At 38.5% G+C, this 24,966-nt stretch overlaps 1 protein-coding gene across 2 annotated transcripts; it reads left to right on the top strand.

The window, feature by feature from the left end:
- The first annotated feature begins 624 nt into the window (after window positions 1-624).
- Window positions 625-24,638, top strand: LOC135438654 (lateral signaling target protein 2 homolog). Of its 2 annotated transcripts, none has more exons than XM_064697037.1 (5): window positions 625-1,512; window positions 20,300-20,440; window positions 20,500-21,240; window positions 21,304-22,496; window positions 22,573-24,638. In XM_064697037.1, exons 1-5 carry the CDS (start codon window positions 1,477-1,479, stop codon window positions 23,615-23,617), a joined length of 3,156 nt encoding a protein of 1,051 aa, XP_064553107.1. In that variant the 5' UTR covers window positions 625-1,476; the 3' UTR covers window positions 23,618-24,638. The 2 variants fall into 2 exon arrangements, with proteins under 2 accessions (XP_064553107.1, XP_064553108.1); XM_064697038.1 differs by lacking the exon at window positions 625-1,512 and adding an exon at window positions 18,513-18,531.
- Window positions 24,639-24,966: the final 328 nt, after the last annotated feature.

Genomic DNA, 24,966 nt, shown 5'->3' with positions numbered 1-24,966 from the left:
AATATAATTAATCTTTCAAATGTTGGCGCCAATTCATATAGTTGTCTCGTTCGCACACCTTTCGCTGGTAGTTGCCAGCTGTTTTAATGAAAGTTCTTAGTTGACTGATACGGCATAATTAAAATTCAAGGCAAATTCAAAATTCTAATTAGAAAGGTTTTTGCCATTACACATCATGTCATATACATTCACTACAATTTGTATATAATGAAAATGCAATTCTCTTAGGTCTTGAACGTTTAACAGTCATTCTAACGCCAGGGGAATGTGTACGCAAATATGAGCACGATAACGCAAATAAGAGCATGTAAAGAAGCTGTTAATGCACAATACGTTTTTGCTTGCAACGAGTAAAGTAAAAGTAATAAGCCAAAATCGGCCAACAAATTGACAATGTTCAGTCGTTATCTACTCGAATAGCAACATAATTGGAGCACGTGATATTCTTCTATCGAAGTCTATTGTGTTAGCGAAAATGAGTTTGACCAGCGTACCATTTCTAATGTGTAAGAGCATCGATAGCTATCGAATATCTTATCGATGGTTAGCGTGTTAACATTCCGTTTACATTATTTTAAATAACAAAAAAATCTTAACATATGTTAGTCGAAAAAAATCTTTGAACGCAACGTACGTGCTTCGCTTGTTTAGACGGTAGGGCGGATAAGTGTTGCGCGAGTTCAATGGTTTTTTCGCAAAAAAACCTATTTTCCAATTGTGTTCTGATATAGTTTCAACATATTTCAAGAATTTTAACAAATCGACGCAATTTCCACATAAAGAAATGCAGTTCAAATGATTTTTGGATAGTGAAAGAGCACGCAACAGTCACGCGTGTGTGTTGAAAGCAAACCGAATACGAATATACGAAGCCAAGTGCGAAAGGCATTTAACAAAAAGAAAATTAATTTAGCACTTGTAAAGTTACAAAATAAAAAGAAGCATGAGACGAAGCAATTTCAAGTTATACAAAAAGTGTAAAATTCGATAAAATGCATTGAAAATGCCCGAAAAGTGAAAATCCAACAACGCGAATGCAACAGTAGCGCACAAAGTCGAACATACATACTTACACACAACACACACACGCATGCATATGCGCTTGTATTGAACGCAGTGTGGCCAAGCAGTAAACAGAACATAGTACACACACAAACAAAACACAGGCACACAGACACCCAGACACATAGTTGTTATTGTGCTCTCTTGCATATTTGCTATTGTTTTGTTTGGATTTGTCATACGCGCCATTTCGTTTATGTTATTGTTGTTGTGTGCCAGTCGCGCGCGTTGGGCAAGGACGACAACGACGCCATCTATTGGAGCAAATCGGCGCCAACTGCTAGTCATTTGACAGCCTGCTTACACACAGATTAATTGTCATCGGTGTGTAGTAGTGGGGTGGAGAGAGACGGTGGCTCAGTTAAAGTTTTAACAGCTGTTCAGCTGACGGTAACGGGACGGCCAAGCTGAACCATGGATACATTTCGCAAGTGGCTAAATAAACCGAAGGTGCGTATGCCAACAGAAAGCAACATCAAAACGCTGATAACCTAATTTGCATTTGTTAGTACTCTCACACACACGCACACACTTCAGTTCTATAATTATGATAATAGTTGGAGCGTCTCACTCTGTGTTGGTCTCTGCTTATCATTTAAAAATATATTACAAAGAAAAAATATAATGAAGGAGACCTGTAATTAATTAAGAGCAATAGCGAAAATGGTGTCAAGCAGCGAGAAGTAGCGTGCGGCTGTGTGCGCTTGTGACGTCATCACAGTGCTGCTTTGGCCCTGGCTGGCTCAGTCTCTTTTCCTCTCCCTCTCACACACACGGCCAGCTGCGTTTTAACCGCAATTTTTATTTTCCTCATTCGTAGTTAGCTATTGTAATCGCTGGCACTGGGGCTTGCATGATTAATTCGCTGACGTTGGCAGAAGTTGGAAACCAGCTAGCACAACAACAACAGCCGCAACATTTACCAACACTAGCGCGCAGGCAGTTGCATTAAGATGTGAAAACTGCATACGTTACCCACACTATACAAATTGGCAACATGTGCGGAACACAACACTTGATACAGCACAAACAATAACAACAAAAAGAAACAACACAACGACAACAAGAACAACAGTAGCCATCAGTCTGTTCGTGTTGTAAATTGCGAACTACGTATAGTAATTTTGATTCTGTTCTTGATTTTAATAAAGGCATGTATGTATATATGTACATACATATGTATACGTATTTAGTAATACGTGTATATATATGTGTACGTATGTAATTGTCTGAGACGACTTTGAAAATGGCCGCGTTGACTGGGAATTTTTGTTGTTTTGCCAGGCAGCTCATTTCAATGGAAAAAAACCTGGAATTTCCAATTGAAAACTCTTCCAATTATAAGCATTGCACAAATCGACTCGAGTCTAATTAGATATATCAGATTTTTTATTAGTATTGTATCGAGCATTTCAGTTTTAGTTATTTTTAGCCTCAAACATCACTCAAAATAAAAGAAATTTCCAAATACAAATTCATTGAATTCTAAATTTAGGCGCAAGACGAATCGCTTGACGCTCTCACGGTGCTTCCTGGAAATATAATGTGTCCCGTTAAGATCTTTTTCATTTTATACTGTTCCAAAAATAATGTTTCACTCCCCCCCCACACTCACGATTTAAGTGTTGTATCTTCCCTTGTTGCTCTTAACTGCAATCGCACGTCAATCTATCAATCTGCTTGACGTTTTGATTGCCGTCCGCTCTGCTCATTTCACAAGCTATGTTCAAATACATATACAAATGTGAAGTGTATAAAATGAAATTAGAAGCAATTTACACGCAAAAATCCATTTAAAAATCAGTTTAAAATCAGAGTCTTATATTTGTGACCTCGTCAAGTGGAAGTCATTTTCAAAATGATGTAAAATATTAACTATACTGGGTAATTTGTGACAATTTACAGAAATAGGGTTAAGGAAATTGTTTAATTATAAATATGCTGTAATAATTTATAATTTTATATCATTTTTATTTTGTTGTTTAGAAAAAGAAAGCTTTTGGCAATCTGTCATGTTTGTATTATTGATTTGATTCTGGAATTGTAGCCTTCTATCTCGCTTGCATATAAAATAACTGTAGAGATTAGACAAGATTTAAAATTGGTATAATAGAATAGAGCTCGCCCGATTAAATCCGATATGACGGACCATATGCATATAAATATGTACGTATATATAAGGTACAGTTAAACATCTAAAAAATTTGTGTCAGGAACATTAGAGGGTATGGCAAATGCAGTTAGATTAAAGACACACATTTGTACATATACGTGATTATCTAACGGCATACACGGTCAATTCGTTTGGTATTACCCACAATATGGGCCTACGTCCAAGTTAATATCGCACACACACACACACACACATGCACATCACTTTGGTTCAGCATGGCTCAATCGATTTAGGTGCTTCCCATTTCCCATTTATCAATTTCTTCTGCTTTACCCAATTTTTATAGCTGTTTTTATAGTACAATTTTCCTTTGCGTTTAATTGAAAATTTCTACGCTCGCTGCACTGCAATGCAATAAATTCATTAAAGTTTTTTTTATATGCACATAAGCCACTGGAAATGCACATATGTGCATGTGTACACATGCATGCGCATACTAATGCATCGTGGAATTAATTTTTGTTCCTCTCTCTCCTTTTGTTTTTGCACATATGTATGTATGTATGCATATAATACAAATAAATTGAAGCAGCTTTTTGAGTTGCTTCACTTTCCGGTTGCTTCCCTAGTGTTTTGTGTTGTTGTTGCAATTTCTTTTTAGTCTTGCTTTTCTTTTTGCGCTGTTCACTAACACACTTCTTTGTTTGCCTACTCTTGCCTTGCAAACCTCGTAAATAACGTTACGTTTTCCAACATCAAAGTAGTAGAAGAGGCGGCAAAGTCAGCAGGCGAATGAATGAAATAGAAAATGCAGCATAGTTTTTGCACTCTGTCTGCGTCCTCTCACTCTCGCACTCATTTTCTTTCATTGACTGCACATGTGTAATCCGTCAGATGCTTCCTGGTGCTTCATTGTTGCCGTTATTGTTTGTGTTAAAGTGTGTGTGTGTGTCTTGTTTTTTTTTTTGTGGCTTTGCGGCTACTTTCCTTTGTTTTGCTTTTGTCTTGCGATTCTGAGCGAAGTCGCTGGCTAATAAATCAAGGCAAGTGTGGCCAAAGTATATCAGTCTCTTTTTACATACATACTTAAAAAGAAAAGCATTGTTTGTAGCTAAGTCTTCAGCGCAATAGTTGCCGGATTTCTTAGGTCTTCCAAATGACATTTTCACTATGTGGCAACGCTATATTTAAAATAGACAACAATACATTTAAGCTATGCAACAATTTTTAAAAATGTACCTGAAAACAAAGCACAGCCAAAATAAATCCAGTAAAAGCTAAAACAATTGCAACAAGGGGACAGCTTCATTGCCTTGGTTTTGCAATTGATTATCAAATGGGCACAATCGTGAATACACCTACTATACACCGGCCAGGTGAATTATTACAAGCATTATGTAATAAACAAGATTAGAGTTCAATGTGCACTCTATTGTAAAATATGTGTATATGCTTACAAGTCTAGAGCTGTTCAATAAATATTGCGTTTATTCTATGTACACATATGCATATGCAAATTACTAGAGGTACACGTGGCTTATATTTATTTATCTATCAGCTTATATGTTGTTTGTGGGTGTGCTGATTCCAAATTTCCGTGTGTATGTTATATAGTATTTGAGTTGATCTGCCTACCTCCCACCTCTCCGATCTTAACGTCTTTGCACCGCCTGCTACCTGTTGTTCATATAATTATGAAACACGGAATGTGAACAATCACAATTTGCAATTTTATTCAGTTCTCTATTTTTACACTTCTGTGTTGGGATCTCTTCGACTGCCTCATTATACGTACTACGTATTATACATACGTTTTATATTGCCTTAAAACTTGCCTATTTGAATTGTGTGTCATTAACTCGATTAATGTTGGCATTGAATTGTTTTATAGCTTGTCAGCGAAAAAAAAAATTATAAATAGTGAAATCTGGCTCCAATTGCTTTTTTATAGGGTATCGTAAAGTAGCAGAAAATGTTCATAGAAAAGTTACGCTTGTTGTTATACAAAATCTAAGGAAGAGAGAGAAACAAATGTATCATTGGCACCCTGAAAAGAGTTTATTTTTGTTTGTTTCGGACTGGGTTTGGCTTTAATAATTAAGGTTTTCGTTTATACTCAAATATGTATCCACATTTATTTAATTTTTCCACAATTACAATTCGGGTTTCTCTGCATTCGGAGTATGTTGCAAGGGTAAAGCACTTAAGTTCGCGCCATCAGCACAAAGGGTCCATTAACACAGTAAACTCTGTCTGCCGCGATAAAAATGCTGCTTGTGCAAAGAAAAAACATGAGCAGGCAAAATGGCAACAATTACAATAAGAAAATACGAAAAAAAAATAATAATAAAAACATTTAACAGTCATTTTTGACACAAATCTCTGTGGCCCAAAGAGCTTTCTTTCAATTGGCTAGATAGCAATAGAGAGAGGGAGAGAGGGAGAGGGAGAGAGCGAGAAATATAAATATATGTTGCAAGTAACTGACTCTGACTTGCAGGGCAATGGAGGTTGAATTGCACGTCACTCTCAAAACGCCGACTGCCTGTTGAAAATTCATTTCGTAACGCTTTCTTAACCCTATAAAATAAGCAACAAAAATAACAACAAAATGCGAGAAAATTTTATAAAGCAACCACAAACGCAATATGTCCATTTCATGTTGAGGAAGCAAATGAAACAAAATAGAAATGAAATGAAATACTCAAGACCAGTGGCAAAGTACAGTTGCTAATTGTATACTTAATATTGGTAATGGCAGTGCCACGGCTACTTTAATTACACACACACGACAAATACTCAAATTAAACTCTTTCATGCACTGGAAAAACAAATAGACGACTTTGTAAGATGTAAGAGTGCTCGCCAGCTTGATAGTTAATAATACTTTGTGATAACAATGTTGATTTTATTGTTAATGCATATGTGACATTTGAAAAATGTAAACTGTTTAATGTGCCACGTAATGTTCGCTTAAGATGGCAACCTTGAGCGAGAATATCGGCAGATATCATAAAAGTGGAGCTGCTTTATATCTGGCATAGTTGTCGTACCTTTAACAACTAGCCGAGAAATACCAGAAATTACTTAAGGAAAAAAGCTTGGGTCTAACAAGTGGCGACCCCGATTTTAGTCTTTTTAATGAAAATGATGTTGTTTAAAGACCTTGAGGTGGTAACCCTACTCCAAAATTCAAAAGAAACTTTAGGAAGCTTAACTGATTGTTGTTATTGTTGGGAAAGTAGTTCTATGTATATTATTTATATTAGCGAACGTGCTGAAATAAGTTAAGAAAGTGTTGATCTAGTTGCTTTAAATGCAGGTTTTATGTTTTATATTGTTAAAAAGCAAACATATCATTCAATCAGATTTAGGCTATGTTTTTTATTGATTTTTGTTGTTGATATATTGAGATTTAAATTATTCTTTTTATTGATTCAATCAGTCTTAAACAATTTTCATAAATTTATTTATTCATATTGTAAATCACATTTTGACTAAACGCAGTGCACCTGATTTTCGTGCAGTGTAAACTTACAAAAAGCAAATAGACTTTATGAATGAGTGCGATGCGCATACGTACCGTTAATCAAAATGAGACTGCAGCAGTCTGTGTGTTTGTGTCTATGTGTGTGTGTGTGTGTGTATGTGGACGTGTGTGTGTGTCTGCTATTGGTGTCGTCAAGTGAATGGCGGACGCGGCCTGTTGCGCGTGCCCACAGCTACAACAACAACAACAACAACAAGAACCTGTTATCCATTGGCTCATACAATTTGGGCCATATTGACATGTGCCGCTGTTGACGCCGCCGTCTGTTAACAACTTTTGCTCTGCGCTCATTTTAGTTGGCCCCATTTGGTTGGTTCTTCTAGTAAAGCCCAGAAAATGCCATCTGAATATTACGACACACACACACTGGCTTAACATAAATAATAAAGAAATGCACGATTTTGATTCGGTCTATTCACGAGTGTTTCACATGCTTTTGCACTTGGATATCATTTAAATTAATTCGCTGAACTGTGCTTTTCCCAAATGACGTGATTTGCACGTGATTTTTATCGCTGGAAAGAATTTCGTAAGCGGTTTAACCAATTTATTTGTTGTTGATACGACGATGAATTAAAGTGTTTTCTTAATACACTTCCACTCGGTAATTTAGATAGTTCACTTAAAGTGTAACACATCGGAGAATTCATCTTTGAAACTATCAAGAATAAACGTTTATAGTTGTTGGAATTTAACTTAATTGTATCTAAACTGTTTGCTAATTTTAAAACAGTTTGATAAAAGCGGGCATAGATCTGTATTTTGTTTGCAGACATTATATATGATGCATATGTATATTTGAATAGGCCACATTGCAATACACACATATTACACATTTTACAGGAAAGATCGTTTAAATAAACTAACTACGAGTCAAACTGTGCACCTAACTTACATATATAAGGTTATCGAACAACTTCCTATGAAACGACCTGTTGAAAACCTTTTTTTTTGAATATTTTTCAACTCTTCAGTTTAAATTCTTTTTTATGAGCTCAAACGTATCAATATGAAGATTCTCAAAAGGGTATTTAAGTGTCGATATTTTCAAAATATAATTCACCTACTGTTCAGACTTTGGCTTGACAGAATCAGTGTAAAATATTCTGCGTATCTGTAACTTTTCCATTGGGAACTATGAAAACTCTACACATGCATATTAATAAATGTAATCAATTGTGTGTACGTGTGTGTGTGTGTGCGTGTGCGTGTGTGTGTGTGTGTACTTAGTGCGCTGTTTAGTACGCCCTTTGTGACGCATGGGGCTCAAGCACCAGGAAAACAAGTGATAACAACACTTAAAATTGATGAATTGTGAAAAGTATTGAGTGAATGAAGGCAGGCAGCGCACAACTGAGTCAGTTGAGCATTTCGGAAAATGTATTGCATATGTATACACTTACATACATAAGCTAAATTAACAGAGTGTGAATGTTTAATCGGTTATTTACGAGCTTCGATTGCCGAGTGAAAATCTCGAACTGCAAAAAAGCCTTGGCTGTTAATTGGCCTGGCAATGTTTTTCATTTTATTTTTTATTGTAGAGCTGCGATTTGTTGGCATAATCTACATAAATCTTGCATCTAATGCGATAATGCAAGGTACGAAAGTTGTCTAGTCGATGGGAGATTGTTAACGTTGCTATTGAATAACTTTTCATGACATTTTCATGAGTTCATGCGAGAGTGGCAATTGTGAGAGTCGTAACTTTGAGCTTCATTCGGCTGCATTAAAAAGTAAAAGGGGAGGGAATTAGAAAATAATATGTAGCAATAAATGTACGAGTGTGGAGAGATTATTAATTTCTAACAACAAGCTGGCAACACTATTTGATTGAGTGCTCGTTAAGTTGGCTGCAATAACATTTCATAAAATAGTCAAGCATTATCAAGTCTGCTTGATAGCCATAACTGAGCTTGATCGAAGTATATTTTTTATTTTGAAATCGTAAAGGAATGAATTTTGATATTAGCGACAAAAGACATTTGGGTTTTGACAACGATCTGGCAGCATTGGCTGCGCCAGTACAAAAAATCTTAACAATAATTGGAAGTTGTTTTTACTTTAACATTGTTATTCCTTTTTCGACAGTCTGGTAATTGTGTGTGATTGGGAAACGCCATGTCTATAGACAGCATAAAGAGAGGCACAAAAAAGTAAAGAACATTTTTGATTTCTTACACCGATCTGGCAACATGAGAGGCAGGTATTAAGTTGGCTGCGCCAGCCATTCTCGTTGTATATCATTGTTTGGCCGTCGTGAATCATGAGTTTTGATTTCTGAAATAAATCCCATTAGTTTTTTGATGTTGCCGAGCTTATTTGACAGCTCTTTGTTATCACATAAAGCTCAAACTCACTCCAACAGCTGTCTGTATTTGATTGTTGATGGATCCTACTTAGTTTGGATCTGATTGCAAACGGTAAACGTTACAATTAAATACATGTTGATGCCATATGCCAAAGTAAAAGCCCCCCTTTTCCTTTTCGCTACTGCGACCAGACCGGGCCATCTTCTGGCTTGGCCACCTCTGCAGGTGGTTTGGCGCAGCGTTGTCTGCGCCAATATGTCAATTATTACGTTTACGGCTTACGTGTTTACCCGACGCGCGCTGACAGCAACATTTTCCAACCAAAAAATAAAAAAAATATATATATATAAGTATTTATAGCCAAGCAGACCGCTGACCGTGTGCAATGGGAAAAGTAAAAGCGGTGAAATTTTCACCATTCACATCGAATCGATCTCGTCGCATCGTCGCACCGTCGTCGTCGTCGACGTCGTCGGCGTCTGCATTGCGAGCAGTGCAATGCACTGGCCAGCAGCCAATCTCCTACTTTCGAATAGCCACCGAGGCACTCGTACATACACACATATTACCTAATCCCAACGAACAGAGTGAAGCCCAGGTTAGACTACCCGAGAGTGTGCCCTACAGAGCAGCCTTATCAATTGCTCAAAGCGGCAGTTGCATAAGACCACGCGCACTGCCTGGCATATCAATGAGATGCGAAAGCTAGCTAGAGAGCGAGAGAAAGAGAGAGAGGGAGACGGGTCGGGTTGCTGGGGGTAGGTAAATTTGGTGCTGTGAAACTGGAACTGCTGCGCGTGCTGCGAGCAAAGCAACGCCCCCCACCGTCTCCCACAGACCACTTGCTGGCTAACTGAGAATATCTCTGGTTATTCAATTAGCGACGCGTCACTTCCGAGTGCGGACAACGCATGTCGAATGATTAAACGCTGCGTAGCTTGCACTCTAACCTCAACCCACGTAAAAGCAATTAAGAGTGCTCTAGTGGAGAGTGCACGACTGGGAGATACCCTGAAACTCTACGCTGCTGTGCCTCTTTGTCCCTACGGCTCTCACTATGAGAAATGTGTTCCTGATCAACTAATTTTCACGGATTAAAGTTGATATATGTACAAATGTGTATAAAATTATAAGCCCCAGACTGTGCCTCCAAAAGTAGGCAGGTATCCAACAAGTGAAATATATTGCATCTGTTTATACGCTAGCTCATAAAAGCTAGGATAAAAGATTTGGTGGATACGGTCCAAGCTATCGATGACTCAAACCAAACTTGATGGACTGCTGATGCTGAGCAAGAACCTACTTTATGTTGTGGGAGATGCTTCTTGTACATAATCATAATACCCCATTTACCCATTTGCAATGGGTTCAGGGTATAAAATAAACAAAACGTAAAGAAAAGTGAAAGCGTTTGCGGTTCATCATCTTTGTCATCAATGGGCAACAAACTGTGGCGCCTGTGGATGGGAATAAAGCGTTGCTTTATAATCACAACAGATCCGTGGCTGAACCGAGCAGCCCCTGAGCTGAGCTGAGCCAGTTAATGTTTGGTTTAACCCGCTTTTTGTCTCGGGCTTGCAAAATTCACTTAAACTCGAGGCGACTGTAGTGCCTCTTTGTAAGTGGGTCGCCAGACGCGTAGGAAGGTCACACTAAAAGATGAGCAAAAATGTGAAAGAAAACAAAATTGTTTAAAATAATATTTATTACTTTTAGTTAGTACAACTACTTATAAACTATAAACTTGCCTGCGTAGGCTTTTATCTAATAAAATACTATATTCATGCAGTAGCTTGGGCTGCGAGTGCGGCACGTTTATTAATATAAACCTATATCATTTATCTACATATATTGTCTATAAATATTCCATTTACGTGTGCCTCTTGGCATGCAAATCTGATAAAGCGCACTGATGTGCAATTGTTGTTGCTATATAAAGAAAATGCCATAGTGCTTGATAGTCTTAATGCACTGAAAGCTATTTAAAGTATTCAACAAAAATGCGGGCGATAAGAGGAAACCAATTTTGTATTTATATTTAATGATTATATTATAAAATACGAAAGAACAAATCTCTTCTGGACAGAAAAACGGAAGCTTTGCTTAATATTTCTTATGTTTAAAAAGCGTACATTTTGCTAGACATATTTTGGTACGCAGACTTACGTATAGCTTACACATATCCAGAATATTTTATTTTTGGAAAAACTCTCCCCAAAAATTGAATACGAAAGCCTTGCGCTGCGGTATTTAGGCTCGTTTTAATAACATATTTATGTTCCAAAAAAGATCGGACAATAGACACCGAAGATAGTCAAAAACGCGCAACTTGCGATGCATGTGTGGTTATGTATCTATATATATGTATAAGAAATCTCGAAAGATTGTAGGGTATCTTTCAGTCGGGAATTCTCGACTAGAGGTACTGTTATTTGTTTTCATTTAAAAAATTATTTAAAATGTCTTCTTAGATACTCCGATCAAGTTGAAATTATATCAACAAATGACATAAGAATGATATGATGGAAGGTTTACGTTGCCTCGCCACGACTCATGAATATGTAATCGGGTCAGCCCAGTTGGTATTGCGGCCTAAACTGGCCCAAACCCAACGCGGCTATTATTCAATTTATTGGAATGGCTTTTGTTTTTGCCCCTGTTTGTTCGCCTGTTGTCGCCTCTTCCGCATTAGTTTGTTTGTTTGGTTATTCACTCGGTCTATCTGAAGCCCTCTCTATCACTCTCTCCCACTCGCTCTATCTATACCCCTCTCTCTCTCATTCGCTCTATCTCTACCCCTCTCTCGCTCTCTCTCTCTCTCTGTGTTTCTCTATCTGTCGCTTTCTATCACTTGCATGTTTGTTTGGAAATGTATGCAAATGTGGCCTTTTATTTGTTAACAAATTGAATAAATTGTGACATAATAAAATGTTTAATTTTTGCCACTTTTGTTGACTCTAAAACGGGGCTGCATTAAAATTTCGGCGAATAGAACCTGAATCGAGAGAGTTATGCCTGAGAGTTAGCTTAACTTCCGTTTAACTTTTTACCGGATTTTGCACTTATGCTTGTCGAATATAAAGGGAATTTTAATTTATTTTTGCCTTTAGTTATATTTTTTGCTTTGCAAGTTGAATGCACTCGCAATCCGGAGGCAATGCATTACGAATTGCCCGGAAATAAAAGTTAAAAGTTTTTCTTCTTTTGTTTCAGATCAATAATGACGTTAAAGCCTGAACAAATTCGTTTGAATCATGCGTTTTTCTCGTTTCATAATTAATGTTTTTTTTTCTCAGCTAATTTTACGCCACATGGACTTTTATTTATTTTTGCTTTAATATTCTTTTATTGTCTTTATCTTTGCACTCGGCATAAATGAGAATAATTATTGCGCCTATAAATTCTTCCTGGCAAATGCTGTGAGGTGGGGTTTGCATTGATTTGTTTTTGTTAATCTTTTGCAGTAGCTACTGCTGTGCATTCGTGCATATATGTATATGTATGTATATGCATATGGGGATTATCATTTATTTATATAATTAATTTGACCATGACTCACATTTTGCCGCCTCATTAAATTGCGCTCATTTCCCTTGTTGAGACAGTTCCCCAATTATCGACACCATTGCCAAAGGCGACAATTTCACAATCGCATTTGTATTTTTACACTCAGTTCGAATTCGTGCATTGCCTGTTTATCGAAAGTGAAAATATATATGTATATGTATGTATATTCGAATATCTAGGCATACATTTTTCGTTTGTATACATATATATCTAATTCAATTTCAGTTGGGCTTGCGTGACACTTAATGCCTGTAAATCAAATCGTAAAGCTAATTTAATTCCTCGGAAGCTCCTATTAAGCACAATCGTAATTAGGAACAATTACCAAATGCTATAGTTTATATATAGCAATTTGTCTGAGTAAATGATATTGCCAATTCTGTTAACTGTTCTGTGAGAACAAACGTTTTCGGTTATGGCTTTTAATTTCAGTTATACATCTAGGTTTACGTATATTTTAGATCAGTTTCCTTATATTAATCGATTGATTCATTTTTATATTCAATATAAAAGTTTATATATACATGTATATACATATGTATATATGCATATATGTTTATATTAACAACAATTATAATCGAAACCTTCGATTACATTTGGAGAAACCAATTATCTGTCCTATTAATGTAATTGATAACTTTCGATTGTGTGGCTAGACATGGTGATAAAAGATATATAATCGATAAAATAAGTCGAATTCGTTTACAGGTACGGAACTAGATCAGACCTCGGCAATGGCAGCAGACAAATTAACAATGTAAATGATATGGAACATATATATTTTCACATAGTGTCGGATAGAATTTAAATTGAAAAAGTAAATTTTAACAATTTTTGACATATTTTAAGCTAAAAATTTCCCATAAATTAAAATGAGAAAGTATACCCTTGTAGACATTTCCGTTTTGCAGATATATGAGAATGTGCAGCTCGAAAATGCAGTTTGTTGGAATATCGTTGAAAACAGAATATTTTGCCATATTACCTACTTTTCCTATGGCAGCTATATGATATAGTGTTCCGATGTTGATAACTTTTTTAATTTATATAAGGATCTAGGTGGAACTTATAAAGCCCGAGCTCGGTTTAGTGATCTCAATGTAAAAACAGTTGTTCATACATGTACTTAACTTTCGACCGATCGTTCCTGTGGCAGATATATGATATAGTGGTTCGATCCGGCCGGTTCCGACATATGTACTGCCTGCAACAGCAAGACTATGCTAAGTTTCATGTTGATAGCTTTAAAACTGAGAGACTAGTTCACATTGGAACAGACAGACTGTATTAGCTCGACTGTTGATGCTGATCTAGAATATATACATATATCCCAAAAAGTGACCGGAAATGTCTCCTTCTATGCGTTGCACATTTCTATTCTAAATTATAATACCCTCTATAATGGTAAAAAAAAATTAAGCACCTCAAACTCCCATAAACTTCTGTTTTCAAAAATTGCTTAAAATATAATATTAGATCGAACCCGTCTAGATCTTGGTATATATTCTAGTTTTTTGACAACTTCTTATTTATATTTTCGCAACTAAAAACTGTACTTATATGATAATTTGCACTGTTTCTTAGTCTCAGTTTCCTATTAAGTTGCACGCTTTTAACTTCTAATTCCGTTCGAATTTATTATTTTTGTTCAACTTATTTTATTTGCGACGCATATTGTTTTTCTACTTTATATTTATATTTTTATGGTGAGCATAGTTGAAATTTATAAAAGTATACCTACAAAATTATCTGTGTTTGGCATTTGTCAAGTACTGTGTGAGGTGATTACTAAATTTGAAGCTCTTTGTTTTGCTTGGAATGCCGATTATAATGACAAACCTATGTACATGTGTGTATCTGTGTGTGTGTGTGTGTGTATATTTGTAGCATAGTTACTGATAACTGGCAGCAATTATCATGAGCCTGGGGCCTGGGGCATACTAGAAGAACAGCTGCTAGTTGTTTGATTATTTTCTCACCGTTTGCGACTCTATTAAATTTGACACTAGTCTAATTCTAGTTATAAATTGTACAGCAATTAAATTCAATTGATTTTTCAATAGAAATCACCCCTCACCCCTGCCCCTACAGCATCCCTCTTCCATGCCCCACACACGTCGCTAATTGGCAATTAATCGTTTTGGAGCAGGTGCCAGCGCCTCAGGGAAGCGCACAAAATATTGCTTTATTCTGTTATACAATCGTTCAGATATGTATATATATATATATATATATATGTATGTGTGTGCGCTCATGCTTATAAGGTCATGTTGTGGGGTTAACATTGGGTCTCCACCTCGTTCGCATTCTTGTTGTTGTGTGTAATCAAGGCTTTCAATTGCTAATATTTTTCTCTTATTTTCTCTTTCTTGTTGTCCCCCCTCGTCCCTGCCAATTTTGAACTGATTGAGTGCCAGAAAAGATGCGACCTCATAGCATGTATTCAATGTCAAGTGCGTCCACAGATAGACGAACAGTTGCTGTGAAAGGGAGCTCGCAGTCGGCTTGGCGCCACCGCATGACGCTACTCAAGAGTGCAATATGGGGAGGGGGATTTTCTCGTTGAGTACCTCATTCATTTTTCCAGCTGCAGTCGAGGTTAAAAACTGCCTGCAATTTAGTGCTGTCCCCTGCTCCTGCCCCTGCTCGTGGTCGTGCTCGCCTTCGTCCTCGTCCCGGGCGGCTCAAGGACCTGTGTCAGTTGCCTGTTGCTGGCCATTTTGTGCCAGCGAGGTCGCTTTTTGTCTGACGTCAGAAAATGTGTCCTTAACAACTGCTGTAGCCTGAAAATGATTGACTTGGCATTCAAAATTGTTGTCTCATTTTCATATTTTTTATACGAATTGCAACCGCACACCCGAAGTCTACATGCGCTTGCAAACACTTGTCTCGTTTGCCTGGACTTTTGATATGTTTACAATAAGTGTGGCCATATATATATTTATATATATATATGTGAGTGTGAGAGTGTGTGCGTGCTATCAGCAACATTCGATTCGCTTACTCACATTTAATTTATTATTATTGGTTTTTTTTTTTTGCTGTTGTTGCGATAAGCTACAATCAACCAGTTGAGGCAATAATTCAAATATTCTGTGCATTATTTCCCAAAAATAACTAAAACTACCTTAACATATGGGATTTAGTATTCAAAAGACTTTCTGCGGGCTCTATTTGCGCAGTTTAGAGTGTATTATTTTAAGGAATTTCAAGATCATGCTACACAAATGTATTTATATCGATTTTTGTTATCCATTCGCATTCCATAGCCGCAAATTTTCACTTGAATTTTATGATTTTATTCAAATTCTATTATTTTATATTACTTTCCATTTGTACATTCTGTACAATTGTTTATATATCAAACATTAAATTAAAATCAAACAGCTGTACAAATTGTTCTAAATCAACACTGCTTTCGGTTTGTTATCATGTTTGCTAAAAAAACATGCATATTAACAATTATTATAGCATTGGGTAATGGGGATTACCCCTAATCACACTATGCGACAGCATTTCATGTTGCCAACATTGATGAAACGCATTTTTTATACCCTTGCAGAGGGTATTATAATTTTGTCGTGAAATGTGTAACGCATAGAAGGAGACATCTCCGACCCCATAAAGTATATATATTCTTGATCAGTATCAACAGCCGAGTTGATATAGCCATGTCCGTCTGTCCGTCTGTCCGTCTGTCTGTTTCTATGCGAACTAGTCTCTCAGTTTTAAAGCTATCTTTATGAAACTTTGCAGAATTCCCTCTTTCTGTTGCACGCAGCTCATATGTCAAAACCAGCTGGATCGGACCACTATATCATATAGCTGCCATAGGAACGATCGGTCGAAAAGTAGGTTCTTGTATGAAAAACATTTTTGTTTATAAAGTTATCTTGACCAAACTCGGTATTTATTAGTTTTACTAGGCTCCCCATATATATGCAAAATCCTATTAAGATCGGACCACTATATCATATAGCTGCCATAGGAAAGATCGGTCGAAAATTAAGTTTTTGTATAGAAAATTTTTATGTGTTTCAAGATATCTTAACCAAACTCGGTATTTATTAGTTTTACTACGGTCCCCATATATATGCAAAATTCTACTAAGATCGGACAACTATATCATATAGCTGCCATAGGAACGATCAGTCGAAAATTATGCTGTTGTATGGAATTTTTTTGTTTTTCAAGATATCTTGACCAAACTCGGCATTTATTAGTTTTACTATGCTCCCTCCACTTATGCAAAAATCTTATTCACATCGGGCAACTATATCATATAGCTGCCATAGGAACGATCGGTCGAAAATTAAGTTGTTGTATGGAAACCTGTTTTGTTTTTCAAGATATCTTAACCATACTCGGCATTAACTATTTTCCCTGTGCTTCTTAGATACGGGCAAAGCACTATGAGCATTTTGAAAAGGTTGGGTCTGCAAGGGTATTAAATCTTCGGTGTGCCGAAGATAGCACTTCTTTCTCGTTTTAATTTATAGATAGCAAAATGCGTTTTTAAAATTTATTTTAAATAAAAAATAAATTATAATAAATCTTTCCAAATGTTCTTTAAAAAAATGTAAATCCTTAAAAGATGTAAACATTTTTGTTAGTTCAGAAATAGTATTTTTTTAAGTTAAGTTAAGCGATCAAGTTTTATTTTTTCAAGGGCAACGACAACACATCACAACAAAACAATCATCAACTAACAAAACTGATTTCATGCGATTCGCATTACAAAATTATCATTAAACCTTATTATCAGAAATTTGTGGAGCACTAATACTTTTGTACCTAAGAAAATCGATGACTCAGTGTGTAAATTGTTTACAAAAACATTCTATATAGAGTACACTTTGGATGGCAATTAGAAATAAGTATATGCATACACAATCCAAGGCATTATCATATAACTATTATAAATATAAAGCTGGATTTCCTCAAATTTATAGTTAAGAAAATGTCTTTAATGTATCCTTGACGGCGCCTTAACCGGCATAAGCTGTACCTCTAGCTAACGACATTACACCTGGCCAAAACACATCTGGAATATTTAATTAGACATTCATGTGTTGTTGGTTTTGTCTGAGGCCTGCGGTTCTCTGCTTTTAATTGCAATTGAGATTCGTGCATTAAACTTAATATAAGCTAAGTGTAATTAATTAATTAATTAGGTGTTTGCTGTGGACTTTAAGGTCGTTCATTGGCATCCGCTCGAAAAGCAGTGCTCACCAAAGTTACGCTCTTTATCAATCAAATTTGATTGATATTTAAGTTGTGTTTTGGCAAAGCCGATGCTCAGTTTGACGTGTTGCGTAGTGTCGCAATGGCGTCAAGTGAATGGCCATAATAAATCTGGCGCTAAGCAACAAATGGTCGATCAACTGCGACGTCGCTTTTTGACCAAAAGCAGAAAGAGACGGTTACAGAGAGAGAGAGAGAGAGAGGGAGAGAAGAGCGCGAGCGGCTGTGAGAACTTGAGTGGCGGCAGTCATTGAACTATTTACTCACGACCTTGCATACATATACATATAATAGACATAATGCTTCTACCTAAGACATGGCCCCAAAGAACCGAAAGTCAAGAGTCCCACACACACACACACAGCGTTTCGCTTATTGCACGTTTAATTGTTGTGTAAACAAATGGAATTGCCACATGTAGCAACAACAACAACGACGCCAACAACAACAACACAACGTAGGCACTGACGCTGACGTCGGCATTGAGTGTTGCCTCGCTTTCGGTTCAATTTTTTTTTTGTATATGTACGTATAACTACGTATAAGACTTAACTTCATTTTATACGTTTTTATTACTTATTCCACATTCATCGATTCGCGCGTGATTCATTTTCAGTTTTGGTTTTGTTTTCTTATTGGCCATTCGTTGGCGTTCACTAACTGGAAAACGAACTGGAAACGTGGTAATTAAGCTATCTCTCTCATTGTATTTGACGTGGTTGTTGTTGTTGCCGTTGTTTCTTATTGCCGTAATTTCCCTTAAAACATTTTTTCGTATTATTTTTTTTTTGTACGCAAAACTTTTGCAATTGCCTTTGCCTCGCCCCGTTTGCTGCCCCCACTCTTAATGCTCTGTTCTTCTCTTAACTTGGCTGGTCGAACTGCGCAGTTTGTGGAGTCAACGTTTTTTTCGACGTGTTTGTCTTTATAATAAACACATTTCGTCGTACGTTTTCTGTTTCCTTCCAACGCATTTAGCATTTGAGCTCTGTTGCCTTTCGTCTGCTTTTTATTTCATATTTAAACAGATCACAAATGCATAAATAAAGCAAAAGGAAAGAAAAAAAAAAGCAGCAGAGCAAAAATTAAACAAGTTCAGCTGCCGTTAACTTGCTAACAGAAAGAGGGCGCGAGAGCGAGAGAGAGACAGCAAACAAGAGAGCTGAAGAGTGAAGATTGCCTCTCTTACTGATTTTTGCCTCAAGTTGGCAGCAACGAATGCTTAACTTATTTTAATTAGCGGATTGAATTAAAATGGATTTATACACAATTATATAAAAAAAATATATCTTGATCAGTGAAGTTGTAACTCTGCATATTGCGCAGTTTGGCTTCATGAATAACATATGATTTTTAATATAGATCTAGATCTACCGCAAGAAATATCTAAAGATACAGCTAATACGTGAAGCGTTATTTTTCTGTTCCCACTCTTTGACAAGAGCTAATCACATTGTTTACTCGCAGAATAGAATGGATAAAATATAGCATTTGGCTCATTGTTACGAGCATAATAAATAAAGATAGTCTAGATAATCTACAAATTATTTTTTTATTTTAAGTTGAACCTATTTCGACATATTTTTGCTTTTCAACAGCTTAGTATCTTGAAAAACTAAGTTTATAAATATTATACTACCATTCTATCATTCCTATGAGTGCTGCGTAATGAGTTCCGATGCAAAATAATTTCTTCTTTAATATAAGGACCACCCTAAATGTGGGACTTGGACAACTTGATCATGATTTCTTAAAAACCAAAAACGGTTTTTTATAAAGAAACTCAACTTCTCACCGATTGTTGACATTGCATTTTCGATTTTTTGATCCAACTCGGCCGAATTTCCCACATGAACTGCCTGCAAAGTTTCATTAAGATACTTTCAAGAGAGGGAGAGAGTTATATGTATATATAAGTTATATGTATATATATGTATATAACCTATAAAATATATACATACATATCTATTTATGGATTTGAACCGGCGTCCTTCGTTGCGTTGCAGCCGAAATATACTGAAAAAATCGTATTAAACCCAAATTTTAGTAAATCGAGCCAGCTAATCAAATATTTTAAATCTAAATACTTTACAAAGAATGCAATAAAATAGTACATACATATTTCGGCATTAAGCTGCACTGCCTTTTGCAAGGTTACCACATCTTACTATTATAGCTAATCATATCGAGCGAGCACTGTATACGTTTATCGTCAGAAGTTGCCAGTAGCTATCGCTGCTGGCGCTTACTCACCTGAGCTGCGTTTAGCTGTTTGTTCCATTACGTGATGCGGTGCTTGTGAAATATGTACATGAATTCGCAACGCAGTTAGCGAATGTACGTGTGTGTGTGTGTGTGTGTGTGTGAGGCTGCGTCACTTTAGTTGCGTCCTATTGCATTGATAAGAGCACCTTTTGTAATGCCTATCTGTTTACTCTCGCTTCCTTGCAGGCTGATGACAAATCCTTGCTGGCACGTTTCTACCATGCAGACCGTTCGCTGACGGCCGTGGCTAGTGAGCTGGACAGCTTCGATGGACGCGCCGAGCCGGATCGGTGCACGCGCTTGGTCAGCAGACTGCGCCAGAATCAGGTGAGTGCCACGCCTACTAATTAAAGGGTCATCTTTAAAATATGGTTAATCGTTTGCAGGACAAAGTGTTGGCCATAACCAACTTGATTATGGAAGAGCTGCTGGGCGAAGAACGTGATCCGCGTGCCTTTCGCGCCAAATTCCCGGAAGAAGTGCTGCAGGAGAACCTGGCCGGGCAGCTGTGGTTTGGCGCCGAGTGCCTTGCCGCCGGCTCATCGATTTTGAACCGCGAATCCGAGAGCAAAGAGATGCGTCCGCTGGCCCAAGCCGTCACCAAAAGTCTGAGCAATGTGCGAGTTCTGCTGCGCGATCAATGCCTGCGCAACAATGTGCCCAACAGCAAGACGCTTCACCTGGACTTTAACGATTCGACTACCGAGCAGCTGTACGAGAGTCTCAAGATCTTCGATCATCTCTTCGCCGAGTTCGAACTGAGCTATGTGAGCGCCATGGTGCAGGTGAAGTCGCGTCACGAATACGAGATGCAGCAATGGATTGGTGTGCTCTTCTCGGAAACGCTGCAGCGTGCCCTGAAGATCGGACTGCTCGATCAGGACATGGTGGATGCTTTCGATCCGGGCCTTATGTTTTCTATACCACGATTGGCTATTGTGGCCGGTTTGGTAATCTATGCAAAGGGTCCGCTCAATATGGATATGCCGGGCGATGAGCTCTCCGAAATGTTTCGTCCATTTCGCACAATACTTATTAAGATCAGGGATCTGTTGCGCAACCTGAGCAAACAGGAGCTGTATCAGCTGGAGAAACTGCTCTGCACCAATGAAGAGATCAACACGAAGGTTAGTCTTCTCGTTCAATTTGTAATTGGCGCTTTTATTTATCTATTCTGGTTTCGCCTGCAGGTGCCACTAGGCTACAGCAGCATTGAGGCACCCAGTCCTGAGCACAACGGCAGCAACAACCACAACAACAATAACAATGCCAACAGCAGTGACAGCGGCAGCACAAAAACCAGTACAACAAGCCCGCACAAAGCCGTCGAACGCCTGGTGGATCATCGCAACAACAACAACAGCAACAACCACAACAACAGCAGCGGCAGTGCGAGTGCAGCCACACAGGCAGTCGCACGCTCTCCGTCCATGTTGTCGCTCTCAGCGGGCAGCACGCCCACAGCCTCGCCAGCGCCCTCGCCCACGCCCTCTCATTCCATAGCATCCACCTCTTCGGCGGCCACGACCTCCACAAATCCGCCGGCCAACTGGAGCGAGGATGATGATGATGATGAGGTGGAGGAGGAGGAGGGGGAAGACGATGAGGAGGAGTGTGGTATGCTGGACAGCGATGAGCAGGACTTGAATGATGATAGCGACAGCGATGTGGATGAATATATTGAGGCACAATTGAAGGCCATTGTGGCAGCGGCGGATTGTGCCTCCGGCTATCTAATACCCAATACAAATCTGGGCAATCTATTGCAACCGCAAACGGCGCCACTCACGGACAACTTCGTGGCCAGCGAAGACGATGAGTTTGGCGCAGAACAGGAGCAGCAGCAGCGGCAGCAAGGGGAGCAACTGCAGCCATCAGAGCAGCAGGAGGAGCCCAGCACCAGTGCTGCCATGTTGGCCGCACGACGCACACTGCAGCGTCTGCGTTTGCCCAGCAGCAGCAGCGAGAATGAGCAAACGACCGGAAGCAATCAGCAATTGACAATCAAAACACCAAATGGCGGCGGGCAGTCAATGCGCAGCGGAAGCCATCGACAACGGCACCACAGTCACAGTCACCATCATCATCGACACCATCACCACCATCACCATCACCGCCAGCATCATCAGCAGCAGCAGCCAGCACAAGCGGAGCAGCACAGTCAAAGTCACCATCATCATCACCATCAGACGCATCCGCATCGCACAAGTCGCAGCGCACGCAAACGTTGCAGCCAGGAGCATTGGGAGTCGACGACCGCTGAGCAGCAGCAAACAATGGATCATGGCCATGGCGTGGCGAGTGCCGATACCAGCAATGCCTCGTCCTTCTCCGATGATGTGTCGCTGGCCATGCGCAATACCACAGCGCGCCTTAAGTTTAAGTGAGTATCCTTCTGACATATATATCGGCATATATGGCGGCAATTGCGTAACCTATTATCATCATATTATCCACAGGAGCACTGAGAATCTGCTGCACCGTCTGTTCGTTTGCATTGCTGGTGTTGCCGATCAACTGCAGACAAATTTTGCCTCTGATCTGCGCCAGATATTGCGCAGCGTGTTCCTTATCAATATGTCTTCGTCCCAGGAGGATATTGATATACCAGAAAAGACAAAGGAATCGGAGCTATTCGAGTTTCGTGCCTCGGAAAACGATGTGATACAAGAGAGCGCCGGCTCCAATCAAAGCATTTACTCAGCCGAGGAGGTCAATCCGGAGCTGGACAATGTGTTCAACATGGGCAGCGGCAACGGTAGCACCAATGCAGCCCGTCACTCCGCGGGCGCGGCAATGCAGCGCAACAATACCATAGATTTGGCCGGTGGCGGCTACAACAACAACAATAACAGCGGCGGCAGCAGCAGCAGCTCCAACAGCTCGACAGTGGCACGCAGCCATGTGGCGCGCAGTCGCAGTTTGGGTGATCAGGAGGCAGCCACCAGCGGCACGTTGCAGGAGGAACAACGGCAGCAGCTGCAACAGCAACAGCAGGCGCAACTGCAGCTACAAATGCAGCGACAGCGCAACAATTCCGTTGGCAGCAATTCTCCTTCTAGCGCCTCCTCGAGCAGCTCCAGCTCGGAGAACAATTCACCCATAAGCACGCGCAGTGGCAGCCGCCGGCGTCTGCATAGCAACTCGGCATCGATGCCGTCCATAGGCTCAACGACAACAACAGCAGCTGCAGCAGCAGCCGCCACCACCACAACATCATCAACAACAACGACAATGTCGCCACCTGCCTGGATACCCGATGGCAAGGCGCCGCGTTGCATGTCCTGCCAAACGCCATTCACAGCCTTCCGGCGACGTCATCATTGCCGCAACTGCGGCGGCGTCTTTTGCGGCGTCTGCTCGAATGCATCCGCACCGTTGCCCAAATATGGTCTGACAAAAGCGGTGCGCGTCTGCCGCGAATGCTATGTGCGTGAGGTGCGCTCGTCCCGGACACAGACGCACAGCCAGGCGAGCAGGCCGCAGGCAGCGAGCGCCTCTTAGGAGTGGCCATTGGCGCTGCCAACGCCGAGACCAAATATGTGCGCAACTCTACTGGCGCCGCCCCAATGGAGGGAAAAGCAAAACTGTGAAACGCAATCGTTCGTCAAAATTGTTTTTGTTTTTTATTATATTTTGTAACCTAAAAGAAAAGAGAAAGATTTTCAATTCCTAGACAAGAAGCCCGCATATACCCCATAAATATATATTTATACATATATATATATACGATCTATATATAGATATACCGCTAAATTCTATTATTTTTAACAAATTGACCAATTCGAGTGTCGTATCAAAACTGTACAATAAAGCTTCGATCTATGTATTATACGCAACTATCCATGTAACTATATATTACACAGATATACATATATATTTATATATGTACCATTCGGTAAACCTATAAATATGTAACTGCAAACAAATGCTTTCAGCTCATATCATATGTATCAATGCAACATATAGAATATATATAAATATATATACACACACACACACACACATTTCTCTATGTATGTCTATATCAGATGATGGCCTGCATTTCAAATAGATCATTTTCGGTTTTGGGACTGGGGTTCGTAGCGCAACGGATCGTAGCTATTAAATTGAAATTGTTCTCGTGTCACGTTTAAGATCTAGATTCTAGTACATAATGTATATATATTTTTGTAGCATGTGCAGCAAACTGAGCAGAATAATAGACATAAATTCTAGCGAAAATTTGCATAAAATTATTGTGATTTATTGTTATTTATATACCCTGTATTAGTCCCAACATTAATTTCCGCAAAAAGCAACAGCAATACCCATTAACAATTAAATGTAATAATAACATTTACTTTATGTACAGGGCATATAAATATATACAGATATATATATATATATAGTCGGCATGAACCGACTATTGTGTTCTTACTTTATACGAAATCCAATTTATGTTAAACATTTCTTTAAGCTAGCGGAAAATTGATTTCAACTTTATAAAACACAGTTTTACACATAATATACATATATGCCTATATATATATTTTTCTGACTTGAAATAAAAACTAATAAAAAATCAAAAGCAAAAAAAAAACTGTTTAATAAATACATATATCATATTTTGCTTAAATCAATAAAACGAAATTCTAAATGATTGGGTGGAGTTCAGTATGTTAATAATATATATATTTAAAAGAAATCTTTAAAAATAGATGGAAAGTTTTTTGGCTTACGCTTGTAGAGGGTATTATAATAAGTTGATATATTCTGGAAGGATTGCCAAACTTGATGAGTTCGAACAAAAATTGAGAGTTAATTTAAAACTGCATTTGCATTTTCATTTTAAAATTTTTTTTACCAAACTA

The sequence above is a fragment of the Drosophila montana genome, unplaced genomic scaffold, assembly GCF_035044405.1.
Source record: "Drosophila montana isolate Dmon_TW-CO22-7 unplaced genomic scaffold, ASM3504440v1 contig_3848_1, whole genome shotgun sequence".
NCBI classification, from domain to species: Eukaryota; Metazoa; Arthropoda; class Insecta; order Diptera; family Drosophilidae; genus Drosophila; species Drosophila montana.
This window is presented reverse-complemented; position numbering and strand designations above follow the sequence as displayed.